Source organism: Notothenia rossii (genome assembly GCF_949606895.1).
Source record: "Notothenia rossii genome assembly, chromosome: 5".
Lineage (NCBI taxonomy): Eukaryota > Metazoa > Chordata > Actinopteri > Perciformes > Nototheniidae > Notothenia > Notothenia rossii.
In genome coordinates, this window is record NC_136903.1 from 14,203,404 (window position 1) to 14,219,637 (window position 16,234).

The 16,234-nt window shown below is 39.3% G+C and overlaps 2 protein-coding genes across 4 annotated transcripts; both read right to left on the minus strand.

Annotated features, from left to right (window-relative positions):
* Positions 1 to 190: 190 nt before the first annotated feature.
* LOC307040898 (insulin-like growth factor-binding protein 4) lies at positions 191 to 2,293 on the minus strand. The gene is made up of 4 exons (XM_079684111.1): positions 1,907 to 2,293; positions 827 to 914; positions 541 to 736; positions 191 to 434 (listed from the first exon to the last, which is right to left on the minus strand). The coding sequence occupies exons 1-4, from the start codon at positions 2,235 to 2,237 to the stop codon at positions 372 to 374; spliced, it is 678 nt and encodes a 225-aa protein (XP_079540237.1). The 5' UTR covers positions 2,238 to 2,293; the 3' UTR covers positions 191 to 371.
* A 1,641-nt stretch (positions 2,294 to 3,934) lies between these two features.
* Positions 3,935 to 15,876, minus strand: ctdspl2a (CTD (carboxy-terminal domain, RNA polymerase II, polypeptide A) small phosphatase like 2a). Of its 3 annotated transcripts, none has more exons than XM_079684093.1 (14): positions 15,549 to 15,876; positions 13,375 to 13,586; positions 12,533 to 12,668; positions 12,278 to 12,424; positions 11,974 to 12,186; positions 11,742 to 11,783; positions 11,143 to 11,236; positions 10,516 to 10,627; positions 10,343 to 10,429; positions 10,186 to 10,248; positions 10,011 to 10,090; positions 6,892 to 7,018; positions 6,696 to 6,791; positions 3,935 to 5,146 (listed from the first exon to the last, which is right to left on the minus strand). In XM_079684093.1, the coding sequence occupies exons 2-14, from the start codon at positions 13,561 to 13,563 to the stop codon at positions 5,081 to 5,083; spliced, it is 1,452 nt and encodes a 483-aa protein (XP_079540219.1). In that variant the 5' UTR covers positions 13,564 to 13,586; positions 15,549 to 15,876; the 3' UTR covers positions 3,935 to 5,080. The 3 variants fall into 3 exon arrangements, with proteins under 3 accessions (XP_079540219.1, XP_079540218.1, XP_079540220.1); XM_079684092.1 differs by having other exon boundaries at positions 11,974 to 12,201; positions 15,549 to 15,873; XM_079684094.1 differs by lacking the exon at positions 11,742 to 11,783 and having other exon boundaries at positions 11,974 to 12,201; positions 15,549 to 15,874.
* Between the last annotated feature and the right edge of the window lie 358 nt (positions 15,877 to 16,234).

Genomic DNA, 16,234 nt, shown 5'->3' on the forward strand with positions numbered 1-16,234 from the left:
AGAATCATTTTTTAAAGAGAAATGAACAAGGCAGGTTGATTTTGTACTTTAGATCTGATCTGATCTTAAATCTTATGAATCTTCAACTTTGTGTCCACTAGGTGAAATGTGTTGTGCAGCAATGTAACAACATGGAGCACACAATCTAACCGATAATAAGTTGAATTTGAATTGAATGATATACATCAAGTGACACGACACATCATTTTATTTTCAATGATTTATACATTTATACATTTCACAGCTTTTATTCAGTTAACATTGCTTACAAATGGGATTGTTTGATACAAAAATATTGAAGTTATACACAAAGTTTATATATAGCTGCCTTTTTCCATTTTGCTACATGAACCAATGAAAATGTACTCTTTTTACACCTTCACTGTGTTTGGACAGGCGGGGACCAGACACAGAAAATGCCCCTCAGGATGACTCTACAAAGAAACACAAGAAAGACAAAGTGTTTGATTAATGAGTAAAGTGCACAGCATGATGCAGAAATACTTTTAATGAAGGCTTTTTGATGTGATGTATTCTTACCTGCAGGTTGTTGTTGCATACAGTGTTATGAGCGGCTTTCAGGTGATTGTGCACACACTTCCCAAACTGGCGCAGGCACGATGAGTCAGCGGGGGTGCAGGTCTGAGTGCATGATGGGGGTTTCAGGAGCAGACAGCTTGAACAGGAGGTGTGTTGGCAGGAGCCCTGGCATGCTGTCTTCTCCAGAGAGACAAGCCTACAGTGCAGGACATTTAGATTCCTGTTAGCAATGCATAAAGGGGAGATATCATAGGGAAATCGTCTTTCTTTGGTTATTTTTTGTTACCTGGCAGAGCAGATTTCCGTGTGGTTTGCCTGACAGTACTCCCTGGTGCACTCTGGGTGACAGCTCTCTGGATCCAATGATTCAATCACTGCACGAAACAACATTAAAAACGTAATAAGAAAGTGTAGGACTTGCAACTCACATGGCCGATTAGATATGTACATTTTCATATTTACATATTTTATTGTGCAGCAACAAAATATAAAAAGTCTTATCTTGTGCTACGTCTGATATCGTATCAATGACGGTGACAACTCTTTTCACCCTGAGGAGATAAGAGGCGTCATTATGGTTTGACTGATAGAAGAACCCTTTGAATCAAAGGAAGCCTTGACACACTATCAGGCTTCACACCTCATAAACTACATTCACCATTTTGGCGCCATTCCCACCACAATAGTGACTGATGTTGGATTTTAGAGGAACATCTTTTTATTTACATTTATTTCATGGCTATCGTAGTTAACATTTAAAATAAATATGACTTTTTTTTAAATATATATGATTCAAACTGACAAAAAGTACACATATCTCTCCCTCAACCATTAACAACTTAAATATGCAGCACATATGTATATATATTTGTTTCTTCTTTACTTTTCTCTGTTAATATTTATTTTAGTGTTTTTAACAGGGTCATCCAGTCGACAGCCTTAAGAATGAGTTGTTTGAATAAAGTCATGTGACAAAATGCAGCTTATATTTGAATGAATCTGTAGAAATATTGCAATGAATATAGTAAATATAAGTATAACACTGCCAGGAGCAATTCTACTGCATGATTGACACCTTTATTGTTTTAATTATTTTTGTACATTCCTCTAATGATGCTTCTTTACTTTTTCTTGAGTAACATTTTGAAAACAGGGCTTTTACTTGTAATTGAGTATTTATACATTTGGGTAATGCTATTAATCTTTTGTGTACATATTGACTGTTGTGATGCTGTGTCTTATTATAAATTAAATTAGAACCTATGAAAACATTTGGCTCACCGTGGCATATTCCAAATAATTAGTAATTCAAATGTCATCACATTACCTGCCTGACACTAATTGAGGTTATAAACTTTAATCTCACCCGCTTCACAGACGCCTCTGCGCTCTGTGTCTGGTTTGTCCTCTGCTCCTGACTCCTGGTAAACACACAGCAGGCCCTCGTCACACTTGCCCAGATAGTCCCACGTCCCCCCGCAGGTGTCCCCCTCCGCCCGGGCACAGACGGGGCAGCAGCCACACACACCTGTCGTGATGCCCCCTTTACACTGGAGCTTCAGCGCCCGGCGGGTGGAGCAGTGTATGCGCTCGCAGGGCGGGCAGTGAAGGGTCTGGAGCTGCTGAGCTGCAGCAGAGGGCGTTTCCTGTGACCCCACGATCCCCAACAAGGCACTCAGAAAGAAGAGCATCCACATTATTCATCAACCTGATTATTCTGAGGGGAGAACACCTGTCTGCACCTCTTATATACACGTGGGCCCCCGGGATAACACACTAACTTCATAGTTTACGAGCCACAACCTCCACCCCCAACCCAGCAGCCAATAGATGAGGGCAGAGGGGTTTCCACTCTAAATACACAGTCTTATCTTATCAACAGTGTGATTTTGTTTTGAAATAATTCTTTCTTTTGAACACCTGTTAGATAAGTCTAATGAAGACTGGCCCCCATTGTGTTTGGAGTCACATGACCTCTGGAAGGGGCAATTCAGTGCAAACCTACAATCAGGTAATGACCTATTTGTTAAAAGAACAAAAGGATCAACACATCAGCATGTTATCTGATCAGGACATCTCGCAGCGCCGTATCTCTGAATAAAAACTCAGACCGGTGTGTACATAATAATAAAAGGAGACTACTGTCACTGGATATGTATTAAATTACACTGGATGTGTCAGTATAAATGCCTTATTCTTTTTATCGGGCTTCCTTTTTACAGGGTGCCAAGAAGCTGCAGAACACAATAAGTTCATTCATAAATTCCACTTCAGTATTTCAGACACAAGGGGATTGTTAGATGGCCAAATATTTACCACCTTATTGAACTTCAAAAGGGGTTTTAATAATTTTTGGAGTTTGAAAAGTAACTCAAACTAAACGTATTGCAAATTGCCTCACACTTAATTTACCATTATTATTCTACTATTTCAACAAGTTGACCAGTTTATACACCCGAGCAATAAACATAATTAGTAGAAGCGGGAGGGCAGAAAGCATAGCTTATACAGAGCCCACCCGTTAGTCATCCAGTTGCAGGATAAAGAGAAATCCATAATTAAATACATACAAATTAAACATCTATATACACAAACATAATGTACATATGTACATACACCCATTTCCAGGGTGAAAAGAAAAGAAAGCAACAAAAAAAAAATCCTACAACTCAATGTTCAAATAACAAGACATGTAATGATGGTTTTATGATAATAGTTATGATTATTATTATTAATATTGTATTACTATTATTATTATTATTACCTTATATCCATATCATATTTTTTCATTTATTTTTAAGTCAAGCCAACATTCTGAAATGATGTCACACATTTGATATTTAAATAATTAGTTTGTGGGAATAGTTACCCTATCTCAGCTCATCCAATTAGTATTCAAAGCTTGATGAAAAAAGAGCCAGTGTTTACACCATAGGCTACATTATATTAAAAAGGTTTCACAAAAACACATTTAACAATTTGAGTGTGTCTAAAGTATTCTGTCAGTAAATCACTTTCTCTATTAGTAATCTGATGAATGAAGTTATGCAGTCACTCTTCTGTAGTGTCAAAGTATTTGCAGTGTGGCAGTATCTTTTTAAACACAAATGCAGTGGGGAAATATAACTAGGGTTATTATTAAAAACCTTTGATTTACTAAATGTATTTCAGTACAATATTGAGGTCCTTGTATTTACTTGAGTATTTCCATGCAGTAACAAAACAAATAAGAATTATTGTAGTTGATATTTTGTTTCCAAGGTGACAAGCTCCATTATCATGCATGCTTTTATTACAGTATTGCTAAACTAGAACAACATACCATCTGCCTGGGGCAAAAATCCACATTGCCAAATCAAAACATGCATTTGAATAATTACTAGGAGGCTCTCAGTCGTATAAAAATGTATTTATTTTCAAGGAAACCATTGAGTAACACTGAATACAACAGGAGTGATCATTCAATAGTGAATAAAACTTGTGACTCCTACATCGTAAAGATCCCACATACAAGACGTCTTGGAAAACAAGATTTCAAAGCAAACATGTTGGCAATTTGCTGGTGCTACAATTTTATCTCCCCCCCCCCACATAACAAATTGAGGTGATACACACCTGTATAGAAAAGTGACAAGATTTTTTACATCAACTTACAAAGGGCTGGATGTCAAAGTGCAAGATGCCTGAACCCCCCCCCCACCCCAGCCCTCGTTAAAGAGGACGATCGAGGTGTCGAAATCAGAAATGGACTGTCAAATACAAATCTTCAAAATTATCATTCTGCCATTATGGCTTTGTATTCAGTTGTGACCCAAGTCTAGCTTACATTACATTAAAATATTGTTTCAGAAACACTTTCCTCCCAAAGAGACTTTTTTTTTTTTTAAACTGCACCTTATTACAGACAACTGCTTGTAATGGACTAAAGCATCACAGGAATAATGCAGGCATACAACAGAAATGCAGCCGTTTATCAACAACTTCAAACAAAACACACTAACCTTTTGTTTGTTTATAAAAGCAACCGAATCGAAGAATACATACTAAAATCCGAAGTCAAAATAAAAAGGACTTAAAAACCTTGAAGAAAAAAAAAATATGTACATATATTTACAGGTAAATAGAGTGAATATTTTACAGGTTTGACTGGCTGTTCAAGGTGAGGCCGAAGCCACCAGGGTCCATAAAATCCAACACTGCGTGACATTCAGTTAGTCAATCCAAAATGGTTCTTAAAAGACAGAATACCTTCCAGGAAGCCGCCTCCCAGGAAGGTGCACTAAAAAGAAGCGAGCGAAAAGGGAAAGTCTGCCGCTGCGAGCAGTTTGTTCTGAATCTGGTCTGATTGTGTTTGTATAAAAACATCCAGGGCTTTTTTTGACTCAACAAATCTTTCAATGTTTTTGCATGATTTAAAAATGTATATAATAATGGCAATGTTTGCAAAGAGAAATCCATTTAATATATTCTTCTAGGAGTCTGTTTTTTGTTTGTTTCCAATGTTGATACCATGTTGAACTGAGAGACGAACATGAGGTCATCAGTCTGGAGGAAGGAGGTTGTGCAAACGAAACTGCTCTCGGATGTGCGGCCTGACATCTTCATTCTGTGACAAAGAGGGAAACGGATCAAAAACATATCGTATGAGTTTTATGGTTCTCAACGGGAGAGGCAGACAAATCAAACCGGATGTCACAGAGATGCTGGTTAGCAGAAAACCTATATTATGACATGAACTCCCTGCAGGGGTCGCCTGTGGTCTAAATTAGGTGCCAATCTGTCAAGTCTTTCACTTGTCGCGTAGAAATTCCAACTGCATATTACCTGCTATATTGGCCAACCAGAAGTCTTGGAATAATATTTGTATGGCACCAACTCAGATCTCCAGGGAAGATTATTGGTTTGCTCTGGGCCTTTTTTCCCTTCTCCTCTTTACGGGTCATAATAATGGACGTCGCATGGCCTTTATACACGAAAGTCTTGACAGCATTTTGGGTGCCAAGTCAGATGTTTGATCTCACGACACGGCATGGATACCAGTTTGCACTTATTTAATGAAGTGGCTAATAAGTAAATGGAATTAAGTTCCTGTGTAAAATGATATATTAAATATTATCGTTGGAATAACCAGAAGGGGCTGAGGGCAGGGGTAGACATTAAGGGTAACATTCTCACTGGCCCCACCATGTAACCACTGGCCCGGAGCATTCGTCCAAAAGAATCGGCTAATAATGAAGAAAATGAACACATTTGTTGCAATAGTAATTTATGCTACAACTACTTTACTACAACATTTGAATCATCACTTCTTCCTCATTTTCCTCAATTGTTCATATTAGGTTTATTAAAATAATGATATTGTGGTCATTGTTAAAAAATGTCTGCTATTATTATGAGTATTATTATTTGTATAATGCGCTTTCTGCCTTCCTGTCATTAGGAGTTAGAAATGTAATGGCTATGTAATAGATTAGATTAGATTAGAACCTTCATTCTCCTAATCTTCTGGGACATTTCCCTAAAGCCAATACCTTTATATGTTCCACTCTTCACTTACTTGTCAGCATAGGTCGGCATTGATGTACAGAGCCGACAGAAGGCCTTGTTTATATTGGCATCATATCGATCAAGCCAGTGTTGCCGAAACTTTCTCTCCCTCTTCTTCTCCTACTCCCTGTCGCTCTCCTTTAACTCCTCCGGTGACATTCTTTTATTTGAAGATTGTTTTTTGCCTGGCGCTTGGCCGGTTACCGCTGGTATTAAAAACATTTTGGCGAATGGTTAGGTGGCGCTAAAGTCTGCAGTTAAGGAGCGCGCTCCCACACGGGAGACTGCTGCGCTGCGCTCGGCTCCGCAGCTAAAACAGCTGTTTGCTTTTCACCCAACAACGACAACCGCGTCACGAAACACTATGTTGTAGCGTTAATAAACGAAACTATTGAACAAAATTGCTTGTCAAAATACCTATACCACAGAACCATTTTTTTTTTAAAGCAATATTTTTAGTGGCCCGAGCGGGCAAGTGAAAAGTACGTTATGCTGGCCCGGGGTGTCTGAATAGTGCTGACGAGCCAGCGGGCCATTTATAATGTCGAGCCCTGAAGGGGTTAATAGTGTTTTTGTCAGCTTATGGTGATAAAGAGCTAGATACATACCAGCTCCACCAGCTTCTCCAGGAAAGGGACCAGCTTCAGAAGCTCGTTGTCATTTCTATCCACAAACCAGCTCTCTATAGGGATTCCATTGGAAAGCTGCAAAAGACACAGTATCTGTGCTGTAGCATCACTGAGTCAAAAGTCAAATACAACTTATATTTCAAAAGGATTAATCAAGTAGATAAAGACTTGTTACCTGATAGGCGAAGGCTTGGGGTGAGTTGTCGATTATTATGGTCTTGGAAAGATCCCGTCCCAGAATGTTTAGGTCTTTAATGTAGTTTCCTTGAACACACACACAGTGCTCACGAAATAGCCTATGTCTAAAAACAACAAAAACATTTCTGAGTTAATACATTTTCAACAAGTTCTTTAGATCAAAAAGGAAGTGATAGCATAATCTCCTTGGTGTCGAATATTTATAAAAAAACATATTCTGGATAAAAGCATTGCGTATTAAATGTGGTGATTATCCTCACTTGTTTTTAAAAACAGTATAATCATTTTGACCTGTTGCTTTAAAGTTAAGTGACTAGAATTTACACTTCTACTTACGGGGACAAGACTTCATAGAAAGTATAAAGCAGCTAAAGGATTAGCGCCTTATTTGAACAGAGATTGTTTGCTTTCCGATGCATAACCAGTTCTTCTCATTTGTTCATTGGACAAAGGAAGAGGAAGCTACTGCAGCGTCCATCCAGGCATGTTATATTCATGGCTAAATATGAATTAAAGTCAGAGGTGTGGAGGAGCACGAACGTCAACAAACTATTGATGCTCGTTTCAAATGTTGCTAGCCTTCTACAACAAGCAAACTTGATCAACTTGAAAACCAGCAACAGCAATATGCAGACATCTATTAAAAAGAACAACAATGAGGAAGTACTTTTGGTGTTACGCAGCATTATTCATTGTTGAGACTGTTCAAAACATTTGAATAGATAGCGATTTTTTTAAGCTGAATGTATATCCCGGGGTTCATACACTTTTTCACCAATGATTTTCAATGACTTTTCCATGACTTCTCCATGACCTTTACCTAATTTTCCATGACCCAAAAAATTACTCTTTCTCAGCGTACCACTGAAAATGGTTTAGTTTAACATGGAACAGGAAAATAAGATCTGCATAAGAAACATGTTTCATTTAATCGTTTATTTGAACCGGGACAGTGCACATTAATGAACATTTTAAACAAAACAATGCTTTTAAATGTAAATGAGCCGGATTTGAGCTTTGAGCTTATTTCTATCCGTAGTCCCGTCACATACAACATTTATGAACATAACAATTATATACATGGCAAACAGTTGTGCCTATCTAAAACAAATCAAATAGTAGGCTTACTAGCTTCTACAGGCGGAAGCAACCTCGTCAGTTAAATGCCATTTTATGTTTAATTACTATACAGTATTTATTATCATTATAGTATTACTATTTTGCCGATTTCATAAAATATAAATTATATTTGATGCAACTTTAGTTACATTTCCATGACTTTTCCAGAACTTTGGGAAACATATTGTTTTCCATAACTTTTCCAGGGCCTGGAATTAGCATTTTGAATTTCCATGACTTTTCCAGGTTTTTAATGACCGTAAGAACCCTGATATCCTTATTAATTTTCAAGATTGAGTTAAAATAAAGCTAGTTTACTTTCCTTGGTGAAACTTGGACAACATTTCCTCTAGATTTAATTCAGTAGAAGCAAATAATTTATTTTAAAGAGCAACTTGCAGGTTAGAGACACCAGTGAATAAATGTGTATGAAAATGATGAATACACTAGATTTTCCCAAAAATATACAGAAATATACACTACAGTGACATCTGGCGTCGTTTTAGTAAGACATTTTCACTTCCGCATAAAAAAGCCTCCGCACGTGACCTCCCGCGTGTGACGTAACACGGGGGAAACAAGGGGGAGAGCGGAAGGTGTAACGTATTAATAAACATGGATCCCAATGCTAGTTTCGACACAGAAGAGGTTGAACATGAATATTCGAATGCATATGACAGACCACAACCTTATAATTATGAGCCTGCTAGGCGTCCAAGAGACCAGGAGCAGCCAAGGATTAGAAGAAATAACGGCCATCGGAGAGAAATTGAGCTGTGGTGTGAGGAGAACCAGTGGAGAACTGGGCAGCTATCTTGGTGAGTGACCGGCGTTAGCTACAGAATGTTAGCTAACGTCACATCACAACATTGTAAAGTTAGCTATCATATATCAGGCTATAACTAAAGTAATATTGATAATATAGTAACGTTACTGGCAGGACTGTTGATACTGATCCATAACAGAAACTAATGCGCAAGTATCAGCCGTATCTCGCGTTACCTAATGCAACTCCACACTACGGTGCTGTGTACCGGAGGAGAGACACGAGATACGGCTGATACTTGACGATCTGGCGGAGAAAGGTTGTGGAGCCTCCGTTGATATGCCGTTGTAAATGGCTTGATGGAAAGCAGGTGTGTAGTCGGGGAGGGTGCACAGCTGATTGCAGCAGGTGAGTGGAGGTTGAGCCGGGAGCCAGGAGTGACAGCCACCACGCACACACAAACAACACAGACAGGGGGAAACAAACAAACACAAAGGAGACGGCTGGAGGAGTACAGCCACCACAGCGTTACCTAATGCAACTCCACACTACGTCTTACGGTGCTGTGTAACGGAGGGGAGAGAGAGGAGCGAAGGGGGGAGAGAGAGAGCAGCGAAGGGGGGAGAGAGAGAGAGCAGTGAAGGGGGGGAGAGAGATGTAATACGGTTTCTTGATAAAGCTTTGGAGGAGGAGTATGTGCTGCAGGGAGGTGGATGCACCTCACACAACGCACCCGGGAACAAACGCTAGCTCCGGTTCTTTTCCCGTGAGGGAAACTGTGGACTCGATTTCCTGACAGGCTTGAGTTTGTGCAACCTGCACAAACACAAGCTCACCATGATTACAAATGGTGAAATGCAATGTAAAATTACCGAAAAAATACCAGCTCACTAAATCACAACCGCTCAAACCAACTACAAACTACTACCGCGGATTGGACAGAGAACGAGTCCGAGAAAGTTAACTCCCCCATGTGACGTAATATGACGCGTTTGACGTATGACGTTAAAAAAAAGCGTTTTTTAGTAGCAGAGTTCAAAACGGTTCCTTTTCCTCTGAATTCCTGCCCTTACGTCTTGTAAAACATATCAAATCCTGCATTAACATTTTTAATTGTAATTTTCAGGCAAGGTTAAGCATAAATGTAGTACAAAAAAAAACCTGCAAGTTGCTCTTTAAAAGCGGCGTCAGAGTCTTGTGTCGTCACTGACCTGACCAACTGTTTCTTCGGATCCAAGATGTTGAGCAACTTGTCGGCGTACACCTTCTTTGAAGCCGTGAAGAGAATAATCTGAAATTGTAATGGACAGCATCAATAATTGAATAAAACGTAAATTTAGAGCAGGTATATGAACTGTTATTTTGGAAATAAAAGATGCAACTGACCTCATACATTTGAGACATGCGCTCAAGAAACTCACGGAAGAAGGGCCTCAACCGAACATACACCTTTACATAAAAGGACAGAGCAGATTAAATGTTAACAATGCAACAGATACATGGTAGATCATTTGATTAAAGAAAGACAGTTAACAGTTGTTACCTGGTATATTACATCTTGAAAGAGCACAGGGAATGTCAGGGCTGCGTCTTCGAGCTCATTCAAACTACAGTGGACCAGAGTCTCGTCCTGACAACAGAAACAAAGAAATAATCAGTACAAAAAACATTATTTCTGATTTGAATATACATCACAAGGTACTTGAGACTGCTTACCAGATCCAAGACGAGAGAGAACTCTGGAGTGCTGCGTGTTTTCAAAGGTAGCGCTGGTTTGCGTGTTAACTGCTCTTCTGTCAGCGGAGGCACGTGTTTGATGAAGAAGTACCTTAAAGCAAATAAAAAGACCCTCAGTAACAAAACAAACAAAGGATGTGTCAACAAAGAACTACATTTAAAAGAAACATTTTAAATATTGGGTTGGGCATTGTGACGAAAAAAAAGGAAGTAATGGCAACACGTTTGTCTTTTCACCACTTAAAGAAAATGTCTATTTAACTTCAACACTACGGGGGTCTGCAACCATTTAAAGATGAGGTTTACGTGAATCAACTGTTCGAAACAAATCTTTGCTCAAATGAAGCACAGCATTGGTCTTCAACATGGCATCATGTATCAACACACACAGTGGTCAGACAAAGGATCAAAGTCTTGTTTCTGCTGCCGTCTAGAGGTTTGAAATGAAACATGCAGCGGGCAATGTCACCTTGGGAGTGAGACTGTACATCTGAACACAGAATGTTTTTTAAAAAGTTCAAAATGAAACCACAAAATAAGTGTCAATTTAAATCTCCTTATTTTGTAAAGGCTGTTGTATTGAAAAATCAATGTCAATCAACTTACGGATCAAAAACCTCCCATTCCTCTTCGTATGAGGTTTCGGGAGGAGCTGCAGGTAACGTGTGAGGGTAAACGCCGCCCGGCATACAGCCAGGAGCTGATGGAGACAGAGAGAGAGGGACAGAGAGAGAGACAGAGAGAGAGAGACAGAGAGAGACAGAGACAGAGACAGAGAGAGAGGTGGGAAATCTGTTAAATTAAATGTTCTTGAAAAGAGAAGAGCCAAAGTCATGATGTCACATTTGTGATATCTCTCTTCCTCTATCTTCTGTAAGTCAATCACTCATTTAACATTTATAATCTTAAACCTAAAGCTCTAATTGAGGTTTATTGTTTATATGCTTACACACATCCTCATCCACTACAGTTCATGATATCAGAACTTAAAACAAAAAGACAAAAGAAAATGTTTTTACCCATAATGTTCAAGGGCTTAGGAAATGTTGTTTGTTAAAAGGCTGGCAAACAACTTCAGTATGTTATCAATCTTTTAACCATTACCACCCTCATCTAAATGTATGGAGTGAAACAAATGACACATTGTTGACAAAAGCTTTTGTGTTTTTTGTTTGTCAATGTGATTTTGAATGAAGTTTTCTTACTTCTGACATAGAACCTGAAAGTTCCAGTTTCAGATCGGTTTTCTATCGTCCAATCATAAAGCAGAGGTTACAACCATGTTAACAGTTTGTTAAAGACACAGACATTGAGAACTGACTCGACACAGCTTTCCAAAGAGCAGGGACATCTTTGGAAATCTATGTGGCCAAAAGTAGATCCTACTGTAAAGCCACATGTCATGCCATTCACAAAGGATGAGAATGAAGTCTTTACCTGTTAAAGGTGGCATGTCCGTTTCTGTTACTATTTCTCCTTGTTCTATGGTTGTATCAGAGTTCATCTGAAGCCTCTGCGGTAACACGGGTGCAGGGTGACAGGGAGTGATGCCCTCTGTGGACGTGAGGGTGCTGCTGGGCATCTCTTCTGCCGGCTCGATGTCCAGCTGCTTCATGATCTCCTCAGCTTCTATCGCTTGGCCAGGAGAGTCTGAACCGGGAGTGGCTGAACATGAAATGAGCGCTCATTATAGTTTGGTAACACAAGTCATTTGTTTACAGTGATGTCTAAGGATTCTTACCAGTTTTAGTTGCTGGTGAGAAAAAGTTAAAGACTGGAGAGAAGATGGTTCCCAGCAGGGTGGTGCGGGGCGGGCTGTTCACCACCTCCACGGGGACCTCTAGTTTACCGTTAGGTTTCAGGGGTTTACTATTGCAGGTCATTGTATCTAAAAAAGAAAAAAAGAAAATATTACAGCTTTTCTTGTTGTTAAACTTGGAAGAGCTATATGCTCCGTTAGGCTGTAGTCAAAGTGACACATTTCTTTTGTCTTTACCTTTATTTGGACTTTTGCGGCAAACTCTGGGGACTGCTTTATTGGAAAGGCCTCTCGTCTGTGGTGTTGAAGTAATGAGATCGCTCTCAGAATTACATTCAATACGACTCCTCTTTGCGGGGATATCCTGCTCCACCTAAGAGAACAAACAGGGATTCAGAACAGTTATTAAATCGTTCACATTATTTCAGCTTTTGTTGGCTTTTTGTCTCTTGCAAATAAGAAAAACTTCAAATGATTATAATAAGAGACTCAATTAGTGATTATTATAGTGAGAATAATGTATAGAGTGCAGGTAAAGAAAAATGCATTTTATTTCACTGTGCATCGTTTAACTTGTGCTGCTTCACCTTTTACATTAATGGGACTACACTAAATTGAGACTGTGTTGAATGTAGAGTTTCAGAAATGTAGCTAGATCCTATCTTATATGATATCTAGTGTCTTTGATCCTTTCTCAAACTCCCAATAGTGTGAAGCTGCATGTCTGAAAGGGGCTAAAGGTAAAGCAAAGCAAATTGTGTAGATGCTTTGTTGAAAAATGCTCATGACCTACTCTGTTAACAAAACGTATGTGGTTTTACAGATGGCAATTAACTGATAATTTATAATTATAATATGAACTACCAGAACAAGCTTACAAAAGCCAGCAGTACGAAAGAATGTTGGGTGTGTTTAGAATGTATATCAAGCATCTAAAAACACTCCTAGCTATTAAGTGTGAGACACCGGTTAAAATGATCATCACAAAATGCAGCCAAGGCACAAAACTGCGGAACAAAACTGTGAATTTCTTGTTACAGAATGAAAAAACAAAACTGTGAATCCAGACGAAAGCTCACCTTGACAGCATTTCCACGGATGAATTTCTTTATAGTGGAGAACAGGCCAGTTTCATTCTTCTGCATTTTGCCTCGACCTCTCACGGGGGATGGCTCCACTTCACGGTGTTTCCGTTTGGTCGGGGACGGGTGGGTTAGACGGCCTAAGGGTGGCTGCTGAGGAGCTTTACGCACTCTCAGCTTCATCATGCTCCACCGTCACATAGAAAATTCTGACAACAGAAAAAAAAGGGTTTTAAATATTGCTTTAAAAGTGAGGATAATATCTTTCTCTTAAATATCAAAATGTTTTTTTCCAAATGATCATAAGAACGAAGTTGTTGAACGTAACAGTGTGTCGAATCACAAGCAGCTTGACAACAACTTTGATAAAAAAAATTGGTAATTAAGATGCATCTGACCATATACTTGATTTCAAGCCTTGATATCCTGCCCTATACATTACATTAAAATAATTGTCAGCATAATAAACATTGTTTATGTCTATTCTTGTAAAGGACATTATGTGACTTTTGTATTCTTGCTAAACTATTGATTATTGAAAAGATTGTGTATTTATTAAAAAAAAGAAAAACTACATACAATTTCATGTAATTTATATAACTAAATATTTGTGTACAATTTAAAAATGACATACAAGCAATACAAATAGGTGTGCTAGATGATACCAAATTATTAAAACTGTTACATAATAATAACTAATATGGAGCAAATCAGCTGAAGATACTGATAAGATGTAAGATAATGCTTTATTAGTGCTACAGCGGGGGAGTTTGCAGTGTTAGGACAGGAGTACAAATAACAAAACCTAATAAATAAATCAACGGCAAATATTATTTAGTAGATCGACTGAACTGTTGATTTCAGAGGTTTACTATAGTCATAACCACATCGGATGTTGTGGTGTAATCATGTAACGGGATTATAAACTAAATTGAGAGCAGATGTTGATTTTAGCGACAAATGTCAGTGGAGTGGGCTCCCCGATAAGGCTACCCGATAAACACTGAATTATAAACGGATGCGAGGCCTTCATTGTGTTCATATCGAGCTGGGGGTGGTACAAACGCATATTTAGTGGACAGTATCTCAGCTTTGTAATCTACTTGTTGCTTTATCAGATAGCATAACAGCATCCCTCACTGTCGTTATGTAACATCAATTTCTGTTAACGCCAACAACGTCAAATAGCGCTAACGTTAGCTAGCTGCTGGTTTTTAGCATTACATTCCGGTTTGATTAATAAACCAAAATGCCTTCTATGGTAGGACAAGCCAATGGTTTATTTAGCCACTACTGCCACTTGTCAGCTGAATATATCTGCATCAATCAGAAGGTATTTAAAAATATGCTGTCGGTGGGTATAGGGCTAGTTAACACGGTGAATGTATAAAGAAAACTGAATACAGAGGCGGGACCCCGTTCATTCCTATGAGAGTTGCTCAGTGGCGCATGAAGCTCAAAACAGAGCGACTGAAGATTCAGAAAGTACCCGGATCATCCGGGGCCTTTTAATTATAGAGCACGCGCAATTCAGTTTTCTTTAAGCCCCGCCTCATGTCAAATGAATGGAGAGAGAACATTACTCTGGATACGGGGTTCAACCGTTCAACGCCTATTACAACTTTTATTCCCTAGTGATTTAAATACGGGCTATACACGTGTTCGTGCTGGTTAGTTTATTGAGCTTATTCAAATATATATACGCTGAATGAGACACCTGTCTTTCCCAATGTAAATCAATGGGGGAAAGTATTTTGGGGCAAAATGACATCACGGAAGCTGTAGTGCCACCGTTTGGCCACTACTAATTCAGCTTCAACGGCCGGCGCACTTCCTGAGTGCTTGGCTAACACAAGCAGCTACAGTTAGCTTTCAGGCTAACAAAACGCCAATGGCAGCAAAGCAAGGCCGTGACATTATTCACGACAGTTCCCACAGCACGTCTCACACTTGTCCCCTTAAACATGTGTGTCGTTCACATACAAAATGCCCTTTAATTCATCGGTCAAATAAAGCCATTTATCACATAGCTAAGCTCTAGCTAACGAGTCCATAATTATTATTTTCAGCCTTTAGACTACGCCCCCTTCGCGGGCTAACACTAGCCGCTAGCAGTCAGGCTATCAGGGACAAACCTTTTTGTTTACATGTTGACGTTGTTGTTTACTTACAGATGATCGAGGAAGCTCTTCAAAACTTGCCGCAGTGTTGGCAGCTATCGGCCGCGACCGTGGCGGGCCACCGGTAGAGGTCGGGCCGTGTTGTTGCTGCCAGCGGTGCCTGTCGCTCGGTATTCACAGACCAAACATGTCTGCGGACGCCATTTCCCGCCTCATCACAAACATAACGCTGGTGGTGCGCAGCGGAATGCGACACAGACGTAACGGGGAACCAACGTGGCGGAGAGCGGAGTCAACAGAAGAAAAATGGTTGTTGTGTGGGCAGCTGGACCTAGGCTCACTACCAAACGTTATCCCTGCCGGTGCTTCTGTGCGACTACAAGAGGATTACATTGAGATTAAAAATGCTTTTCAAGAATGACGCGGGCTGCTATGGTTGAAATAGAAACATGTGAATTACAGACAAATACAGATCCACACTACAGTTAAAGGATCTTAATATCCTGTTAATATGCAATACACAGTTATAATGCATTAGCAGGTATCTTTTTTTACGATTTCAGTGTATTTTTAAGATTAACCACATTCTCACGATCCTTTCAAATTGACTAAATTCAGCCATGACAAGTGTAGGTTTTTCTGTACATTATTCCATGAAGGGCCACATAGGACCAGTTATTTTTGTTCTTTTACCAAGGAGTTCCAAAAGTTTTCATTATTAAAATAGCTTTTTTTTC